This window comes from Choloepus didactylus, chromosome 6 (assembly GCF_015220235.1).
Source record: "Choloepus didactylus isolate mChoDid1 chromosome 6, mChoDid1.pri, whole genome shotgun sequence".
Lineage (NCBI taxonomy): Eukaryota > Metazoa > Chordata > Mammalia > Pilosa > Megalonychidae > Choloepus > Choloepus didactylus.
This window is the reverse complement of record NC_051312.1, coordinates 24,607,216-24,617,757: the sequence shown is the minus strand read 5'-3', so window position 1 is coordinate 24,617,757 and position 10,542 is coordinate 24,607,216. Positions and strand designations below refer to the sequence as shown.

At 39.5% G+C, this 10,542-nt stretch overlaps 1 protein-coding gene across 3 annotated transcripts in view; it reads left to right on the top strand.

Annotated features, from left to right (window-relative positions):
- Positions 1-1,477: 1,477 nt before the first annotated feature.
- The window catches only part of LOC119536065 (fatty acid desaturase 2-like protein FADS2B), a 35,058-nt gene continuing 25,993 nt past the window's right edge, over positions 1,478-10,542 (top strand). For all 3 annotated transcript variants that reach the window (XM_037838624.1, XM_037838623.1, XM_037838622.1), the window contains exon 1: positions 1,478-2,050. In XM_037838624.1, coding sequence (XP_037694552.1) covers positions 1,730-2,050 — 321 coding nt within the window. In that variant the 5' untranslated portion in view covers positions 1,478-1,729. The remainder of the gene's footprint in view (positions 2,051-10,542) is intronic.

The following is a 10,542-nucleotide window of genomic DNA, read 5'->3' as shown; positions in this document are numbered from 1 at the left end:
TGTAAATACAATAGCATCTAGGGTAATTTAATGTATTCCTGAAACCTGCACTTTTTTTTATATTCTACAGATGGTAAAACCAAAGCCCAAAGAAGTAAAGTAATTTGCCTCATATCCTATAGCTAATGAATGTTGAAGTCAAAATGTGAGCCCAGATCCGTGTAGCTCCAAAATTCATGCTTTTTCTTGCTTTCTTTGATTTTATAATTAAAAAGTTAAAAACAGACCTTTTTAAAATGTAAAAGTGGTAGGTACAAATCTATAGAACACTTAGGAAATACCAGAAGTAACAAAGAAGAAAATAATCTTCAATAACAGTATAATCCAAAGAAGACTGATGCCATTTTAGTATATTTCCTTTGAATCATATGCCATTCAGGAAATATATTTTTATAAACTAATTTTTTCACCTGTTATATTGGTAAGTATGAGTCCATGCCATGAATAATGCTATTAAAACTACTTTTAATTTTAAACCTTCTCTATAATAGTCAATATATACATAAGTAGTGCAGTTTTTCCTTCCTTATTGTTGGACATTTAGATATTTCTGATTTTTAACTATGAAAACTATTACTGAAATAAATCTCTTTGTATATACATCTTGGACTGAATCATTGATGATTTAGTTAGGTTAGATTCCAAAATACGAGAATGTGCTTCTATTATTGCATTCTGCCTTTTGTTCTAAATACTAAGACCTTTCTCTCCACTACCACCCAAGAATCTCTTATTCTGCCTTGTTGTAAATCATGGAGTCAGGTAGTTATTATACGTATCTTAGACCCTGAGTGTGGGAATAGAGAGGAAAGAGCTTAGAATCTGAAATCAGAAAATCTGGATTCATGCAATAGGCTACTTCTCATTCACAGGGTGATTCCAGAAAGTTACCTGAAGCCTTCAAGCTTCTTTTCTCACCTGGAGAATGGGACACTCATAGCCCTCCCTCAGAAAACTGATGCAAGGATTAAATGAATAAAGCATGTGATGAGGGATTTGTAAGCTATAGTGTGTTCCAGCAAATACCAGTTGCTGTTACCTTTAGGCATGATTATAGATTTAGATATTTTTAGGTGGGAACTGACAAAAGAAAAAAAAAAAAAACTAGTTTGTTGAAATGAAACTCAAATATTTCTTTTAAAACAGTTTTAAAGCCCTTGAGAGAAACAGCAGCTGCCAAAATGACTATTTCCCAAGCCAACCAAACATTTATGACACCTGGCGATTTTGAAAGCTTTTGTTCATGTGTTGAATTAACAAATCCGAATATCTCCATTCACAGGCAGGTCACAAGGCTAGTGAAGCCAGCCCAGGTAGATGCAGTGTGGGAGAATCAACCTGATCCAAGTTTAGCCCCTCCTCCCAGGGGGCAGGCAGCAAGTCCAGCCAGACAGCAATTTGCCCCAGCTCTTAACCAAGGGACATTTAATGATGAAGGAGGATGTTGCTAAGAGGCCAGACTGCAGGGAGAGGAGACATGAAGTGGAGACATGGTTCCACCTCCCAAGGCAAGAGGCAGAAAAGATTCAGGAGAGAGAAACGAGAGGCAGGAAAAGCACTTCACTAGATGCTTTGTGAGGGACAACTAAGCTAAAAGAAGGAGATATTATCTGTGTAGCTATCACACTGCAATGGTGTGAAAAGAAAGAAAAGGATCATTTTTGTTTTCAATCAGAGGAGAGAATTAGAGATTTCAGGCATCAACCAGAAATCCCAAGGTTCAGTGGAGATGCAGCTTGAAGAAAAGTGTGATAGCCACATGGAACTCATAGGAAAAAGTCTGCAGCACGTGGGAGAGAAGGCTCACACAAATGGGAAACTAGTAGCAAATGGGGAAGCTACAGTCTCTGTAAAACAGGAGGCAAACGGGAAGCCTGACATGCCAGGGAAATGCCTCAACACGTACACCTGGCAGGAGATCCAGAGGCACAACAAGGAGACTGACCAGTGGCTAGTGATCAACCGCAAGGTCTACAACATCACCAGCTGGGCCGACAGGCATCCAGGTGGGCACCGGGTCCTGAACCACTATGCTGGGGAAGATGCCACAGTAAGTCTCTCAAAAGCTCTGCCCTCCGTGCCAGCCACTGGGTGACCAAGAGTTTGGCTCTCTTCCCAAAATCATTCACGTACGTGTCTGGGCTCCACAATCGTTTGTCTCCTCCCAAACCAATTTTTCAGGATTCCTCTCCAGCAAGAGCTGGGAAGCAAAGTAAGCCCCAAAGTCTAGCTGTTATCTGTAACAGTTTGGGGACAAGCTCAGATGTTGACAGTGCATACTATGTTTGTATATTCTGCCTTTTGTTTTGTTTTGGTTTTGGTTTTGTTTCAAGTGAGATTGCTTTCTTGTAAGAAGAAAATTGCAAATAGGGGAGTAAAATTGTGGGGGAAAAAGTCTATATCCAAGTAGAAATATCTCAGTTTCTCATAACTGGGGTGTCTAAAAGACAGAAAGTGATTGATCAATGGACATTGAAATGTTGTTAAAAATAGTAATGAAAACTTTAAATTACATTTGCTTTTAGAGTTTGCAAAGCTCTTTTGCATCCCATAGCTTGCAAGGTGATCCAGGTGATATAACCTTCTTTTCATGAAAGAAGAAACTGAAATCAGAGATGTTATGTGACTGGCCCAAGGTCACCCAGCAGCTGATCTGGGATTCAGAACCTCATATCTTTCCTAACTTCCAGTCTTTCTACTTTTCTTCACTTCTTCTCCTTCATCATCCACCCCTCCTGAAACAGCTAAGGGAAAAAAGGTAATACATGTATTGGGTACCCAGGGTATTAGAATACCATAGACACATTCAAACGCAGCATCTCATTTAAACCTCACTATGAGAAAAGTGGATCTTATTCCCATAATACAGATGAGAACAGAGGTGTGCAAAGAGGTAAATAATATGCCACATAGCAAGTAATAGTACCAAATTTTGAAATCAGGTTGCTTGACAATAAAGGCCTTTGTACCTGGATCCTTAAAAATATAATACTTCAATTTAATATTACATAGGGAGGTCTCCCAAACTTTTAAGTCCATTTAGGAATCCCTTAAAAAATAATCTAAAAGGAAGTTCTTTTTGACTACATTTGGAATTTCATTTTTCCTATTCTACACATGAAGAAACAAAAGGTCAGAGTGGTTAACTAGCCTAAGATCAGAAAATTAACATATGATGGAACAGAAATTTGAACTTTGGCTTTTTTACTTTGTCTGTATTTCTCATAGCTCACCATATAATTTATCCAACTGATCTGAAAGCATAGGATTGAAAACATCTTTTCACTAAGTACCAGCCTGTAAGTTGTACTGCTCTAACCATAATGAGATTTGCAAGCACCAGGCAAATTTGTAAAGTAGGCAAGCTTTTGTCTCTTGATGCTTTGGACTTCTTTTCCCCCAATTTCTCAATCCCCCCCTTCCCTGACTACATCATTTTCTTCAACCACCTGCCTATTTTGATTTTACATTGAGATGCATGTCTTTCTGAACATCCCCATGCTATACCTGACCACTTCTATCAGATGTGATTTTTTTTAAAAATAAAGTCTGGACTTCCCTTTGGTAAATAAGCCTGAGCTTATAGCAATTGCAGGAAAATCCACACTGTGTAGGAATCTTGAGAACTAAGGGTGGAAGAAGCAGAGAGAAGAGAATTGGGGTGAGAATAAAAGAAGAAAAAATGACAAAAGTATAATGAAAAAATACTATAGGTCCCTATGTAGCCATCAGCCCCACCCCCAAACACAGAGAAAATATGGATGATGCTTTTCTAATAAAATTCACAGAATTAGCTCAGAGGATGTGTTCACAAGCATAAGGGCCTTCAACCACCTCAAAAATGTCCTTATAGTCTCATTCAGCTTGACACAGCCCAGACAATAAGTCTGTGATTTACTGATGAATTTTATCTCCTGAAAGTTATTAAAAAAATAAAAAAAAATCTGCCATAATACTGTATCCAACTCTAGCCAACAAAGAATAATTTATTTACTAATAAAATTGAAACAATCAACCTTAAGGGAAAATAACTTTGCCACCTTAGGATTCATAAATCCTCAAGGAAGAAAACTCAAAGCATGGTCAGCCATGTACCTTAGGCTTTAGAAAACAAACTGCAAAATATTCAGAGAATGGCTGAAGAAGAATGGATGGGTAAAATTCTGAAAACCACAATACCCCAGGGCTGCTCAGGGTCTTGGGTGTGTAAGCTTGGGAATCAGTTTTGTCAACCTGGGAAAGTTACTGATATGCTGTCAGCGTCATCTTCATAAATCTAAAGGGCATTATCCATCTCACTGGTTTATGGTGAAAGCTAAGTAGGACTAATGTTGGTAAACTTGTTTAGCACAAAGCCAGGCACATGACAAGGATTCATTAAATTTCGCTATCATCATTCATACAACCAGCATCTGTATCATCATAAATATGATGATTACTTTCCATTCACCACCAGCTTAGAAATCTGGATTATATTTGGTGTCATTTAATTGGGAACAGAAGGGTATGAGGTGGAGAAGCCTCCCACTCTCTAGTAAAAGAGCACAGGACATAACATCAGAGGGCCTGAGGCAAATGGACACCCTACAACTTAAGAGCTATTGCAAGTTGTGCCTGAGAATCAAGTATGGACTGAAATAAAGACCATGTGCCAGCCTAGGACCCATAGCCGCCTGCCTGGAGGGGGTGTCTTTTTATTTACACAGGAGCCTTTCTCCAGGCCTCTATCCTCTTTCTAATTTGTGGATAATATCTATGCACTCTGTATCATAGGGTCAGGAACTCATTCATTCCTGTAGTCAGACATTCCAGAACCTTTGTTGGGGACCCAATCTAATGGTTAATAGTATAAGTTTGGGAATGAGACAGTTCTGGCTTTGCATCTGATCTCCCCCACTTATGAGGAATGCCTTGAGGAAGTTGCTTAAGCCCTCAGACCTCAGTGCTCTAATCAAGAAAATTGGGATAATAATACCTTCATCTCAGTGTTGAGGTGAAAGTCGGAGGAGATAAAATATATGAAGTGCTTCATATAGTTTTTGGCACAGATTAAATATTCAACAAATGGCAGCTCTTTTATTTTACTATTATTTAGATCTTCCAAAATGGATTATAATTTTCTCCCAAAGAACTTTACTAAGATGAATACATCCATAAAACCTAAGTGGCACATAAGCTCCTGTTGTTGACAGGAAAATTCATAGGAATAAATAGTTGGCTACAAGTTTTGTAAAAGGCAATAGTATGTTCTGTGATCCACAAAAGAAATAATTGCATCTTGTCATGCATACATAGAGGCAGCATGTCTGGAACAAAGAAAGCAGGAATTTTATTATTCTGTGTGCAGATCAGCCCTCTCCTTATCTCTGGACACCGCACTCTAGGAAGGACACTAAGAAACTGAAGTTCTGTCCCATGAGAGTCATAAGTCAACATGACAGAGAAGGGATGCCAAAAATTTAGGGGAAATAGAGCAGAGCCCATTTCAGCTATTTGGAAGACTATTATGTGGAAGAGATTAGAATTATATGCAACTCCAGTATCCCAAGTGGCTTGGATGAGCAGAGGCTGGGCTGGGGCATGGGGACGGGAGGATGTATACAGAGGTGGAGTGCAGATATGATTTTTATGAGTAAGCGTGTAGCCAGAATGGGTGTTCTAGTTTGCTAATGCTGCCAGAATGCAAAACACCAGAGGTGTATTGGCTTTTATGAAAGGGGGTTTATTTGGTTATTCAGTTACAGTCTTAAGGCCATAAAGTGTCCAAGGTAAGGCATCAACAATTGGGTACCTTCACTGGAGAATGGCTGATGGCATCTGGAAAACCTCTGTTAGCTGGGAAGTCACATGGCCAGTGTCTGCTCCAAGTTCTGGTTTCAAAATGACTTTCTCCCAGGATGTTCCTCTCTAGGCCTCAACTCCTTAAAAATGTCATTCTTAGTTGCTTTTGGGGCATTTGTCCTCTCTTAGCTTCTCTGGAGCAAAAGTCTGCTTTCAAAGGCCATTTCCAAAATGTCTCTGTAAACTGAAGCTTCTCTCTCAGTTCCAGTGCATTCTTCAAGTGTCCCTTTTGGATGTAGCAAGCTGGCTCCTTCTGTGTGAGCTTATATACTGCTCCAGTAATCAAGGCCCATGCTGAATGGGTGGGGCCACAACTCCATGGAAATTATCTCATCAGAGTTATCACCTACAGTTGGGTGGGGCACATCTCCATGGAAACACTCCAAGAATTCCAATCTAATCAGCACTAAAATGTCTGCCCCACAAGATTGCATCAAAGATAATGGTGTTTGGGGGACACAATACATTCAAACAGGCTCAATGGGCTTCTCAGTTTACCCACTTCCTGTGCTTAGAACAACACTGGCAGATAGTACGTGCTCAAGTAAGGTCGGTAACTATCAAGGTTGTGGTGATGAGAAGAGGAAAGGGAAGAGGATCAGGAGAAGGGGGAGGGGAGAGAGAAGAGGAGAAGGCAGTGTGAAAGGACCTTGAGTGCTGAGCTAAGGAGTTGCTTTTTACCCTTACTGCATGTCTTCACCTTTCCACTATACAGAATGTTACTTCTCTCGTACAGCACCCCCTTCACCCTCATTATCCCAACACAAATCATCCAAGATTTCTCTGCAATTGGTGAAAGGAAAATAATAATCAACAATAATTGCATCTTTTCCGGGTTGTCAAAATTCCATAAGCAATCCGTTTCTGAGCCATGGTAGGTGTTAAAAATAGGAGGTAGAGAAGTAGGAGGAGAAGGGAGTTAGAGTGCTAACAGTAACAGATGAGAATGGGCCACGAGGAGGGAAGAATGAACTTGAGAGTAGCTGACTGAAAAGAAGGAAGACCAGGAGTTACAGGAAGACAATTGCAAATTAGTCCAGGTGCCAGAACGAGGCATTGACACCAGGAATGAAGAAGAGCTGGTGTGTGTGAAGGCTATTTAGGAAACATAATTTATAAGATGGAATGAAAGACTGGATGAGTAAACAGGGTGAAGTCTACAATGAGTTATCCACATCTAGCTTAGGCAACTAGGTGGGTGGTGATATCCATTACAGGATAGAGAAGGCAGGAAATTGAGCAGGTTTAGAAGGAAGAGCAGAAAGAGAGAGCTTACACCTGGAAGTCAGCTGAAAGTATCATAGGAAAAAATCTCAGTATAATGAAGGACTTTCTAATAATGAAATTTCTCAAACAATAGAATGATTTGCAGTGGAAAAATGAATTTCTGTTTATCCCTGTGGATGAAGGAAAATCTGGGTGACTTCTCTGCTCCAAAACAGTTTTCCCCTAGAAGAGTGAATACTGCACTCTACCCCCAAACCAGCCTATTCACAGTTCACTCTCCCAGTGAAATATGAGGACACTGTTGTTTCAGTCAATGCCTTGATGCAGATGAGATCTGAGAAGAGAGGAGGAATTACATGAAGATGTGAGAGTGGGGGCTTTATCTGTGGTTGGATATAGAATATTCTGGTGAGCTCTTCAAAGTGAGTAAATCTGGGTGTGTACTTGAGTTATCTTGTTTTGTGACTACTTACACACTTAGCCATTGGTGATTTATTTTCTGAATTTATGTCCCTTAGTAAAATTCTTTGGGGAAGTTTTGGCCCATCTTAGATGAACTAAGTAATAATAATATACAATCACTGCCATTTAAAACCCAAGCTCTTAACCACTAGTCTAGGTCCTTGATAAAGATTTTAGAAAGACTAAATAAATGAATTGAGGAATGAGTGGGCCCCTGAGGTAGACTGGGTATTATTATTATGCACATTTAAAGGACAGACTAAGACTTGGAGAAATGAAGTAATTTGCCCAATATGACTCAAGCTAGGCCACAACTACCCCATATTGTACCTTAATGTGAAGTAGGAAAAAAAAAAAAACACTCTTTGGGCAATTGCAGCTCCATAGGCCCAACTTGGCAAACAGAGCACTGGCTGGATTTCAGCCTGTTCTTACCCTCTTGGCCAGGTGTCTTTGTGTAGGGCACAACCTGTGTACAGCTCTTAAGCTGTAAAGGAAGGATTTTTTTCGGTCCTTCTGACTTTATGTCCTGTTCTCCTTCCAGTTAAGGATCATGATGCTTTTACAGCAAAGCATGCCCCTCCATCCTCCAGTAAAACACAGCAAAAATTAATGGGATTTCCAAGTGATTTGTGAATGCATAGTAATAATCACATCTTTCCTATTTCTTGATGAGCTATAACACAAATTTATGAATAGTTTAGGGAGTAGAGATGATAACGAGAAGGAATTCAAAAGGCTAAAAGATGAAAATAAGAGCTGCTAGAATAACAAAAAGGTCAGGAACTGGAGATGCTGAGTGTAAGAGAAAAAGGAGAGTGTTTAAGATCTGCACCCTCTGAGTTCAACTGTTTAATACCCCCAACTCCCAGTAACAGAAATGCTATTTCATCTATTTATTCAACCTTTCCTTCATTCATCAGGAATCTATTGATCACATGTCATATTCCAGGCATAGGGAGATGTATTAGATATACACGGATTAATACTACATGGTCCCAGGCTTTAAAACCTCACAGACCACTGTGGTGAAAGCTCCATGAACAAAATGTCCTGGGAGTTCAGGAAAGACCATGAACAACTTTCCAAAGTGAGTTAGGAAAGGCTGCACAAAGAGACAATATTTAAGCTGGATGTTGAAGGATGAGGAGAAGCTTTTTTGTAGAGATAAGGGAGGAAAGGAGCCAAGGTAAAGGGAACTATACGTGCAAAGCTTCAGAGCCATGGAGAGGCCTGGGGTTTATTGAATGGGGAGCAGTCCAGTGGAGAAGTTGGTGTATGATGGGTACTGGTAGAAGCCAACTCTGGAGATCTAGGTCAGTGCTTCCTGGGATTAAAACCTATGTGATAGCAAGTCACTGTTAACTCTCTACCCAGAAGATACTGGTTTTAGCCTCATCTAGAAACAATCTGGCATTGTCCTTTTTTTGAGCAGCATTTCAGAAAAAGAATTAGACATTTAAGGCCATGAAGGACCTTACAACTCCTTGGCTTTGGAGTCACATAGCTCTGATTTCAAGTCATGACTCTACTGACTGTCATTTAAGGCAAGGCATTTCTCCCCTTGGTAACTTTATCTGTACAACAGAAGTAATGGAACCTCACAGATCAAAAGTGACATTTATGGAGTTGGTTGTAAAATGACTTGTACATGTGATGCATTCAACAAATGCTGGCATTTTTCCCCTTCATTTTATCCCCTCTCCTTTCTTCAGCAGGACCGTACTTGCCCAAGAATGTTGATATCAGAACCTGTTTTCACAGGCATTTCAAAAAGAGGGTTGCAAAACTTACTCATTCTGCAAACTCTATTAGGGAAGTCTTTTAAAAATACATAGTATTCTAAAAACTACCAAAACTCATTTGTTGTACTGCACATGAATTCACTGAAATTAGTTCCAGGTAGTGGGCCTGTGTCTTCTACTCTAGAAAATTCTGTGGGTCTTCAATATCCATTGTCACAATACTGACCTATAAATGTTGTTGGGGATCAGGAGAAACAATGAACCTAGAATATTATTGTCAGCACACTGCAGCAGGACTCTGGATGACTGCCCAGGGTAAGAAGAAATTACAGTAACTTGTGTTTTCTCTACACCCTCATCTTGATCCACCAAACTTTCCATTCTAACCTCCTAAACAGCAAGCAGAACATGATTTTTCAGTTTGGATTGTCCTGAGATGGTTGAATCACCTTCTTAATCACTGATTCACCCTCTTCCTGTTTAGGGGAACTGAGCTTTAGAATCATAGAAAGCAACAGTTTAAAAATACCTTTGATATCATCTCATTTGCATTTCCCAAGGTGGGTCAGGGGAATTCACAGAAGTAGAAGCTGAAGAGGCTCCATCGGGTGCAAACGTCTTTCTACCTCAATGAATTAAGGATTCTTAGGTGGCATGAGTCTATGGACTTGACCTTGCACCCCTCTATTTAACCTTGCCACTGTATAAACTCCTTCTTAAAAGTAGTCTCATATGTAGTTCTTGGATAAATCTAAAGTTGTTCTAGGATTTGAAGAAGGAGAATTCATTATATTCACTTGAAGAGTTCAGAGCTCCCTCCACTTAGGCATTGAGATATAGGAAGTAAAACTCTGAATAAAACTGAATTGTACGCAAGAGGAGATAGGAGCTGAATTTTTATCACCAGGAGTACACAGGTAAGAAAGTTAGCTGATATTTTTGAGAATTTACTATATGCCAATCAGTGTTCTAATTAATTCAACTGATCCTCATAATAACTTCATGAATTTAGCTGTTATTATCTTCACCACCATGCTAGAGAAGAGAAAATTGAAGCACAGACAGATCAGGAGAATTGCTCATGATTACACAGCTATTAAGTGGCAAAGTCAGGTTTTGAATATAGGAAGTTTGTCTCCAGGGTCCATTTCTTAATCAGTACTTCTCTGGAGCAATTTGTACATATATTCATGTTATGAACTTGGTTATATTTCTTCATTTTAATCACTTAAACCTCTGAAGACATATCATCAAAAAGTCTAGTATC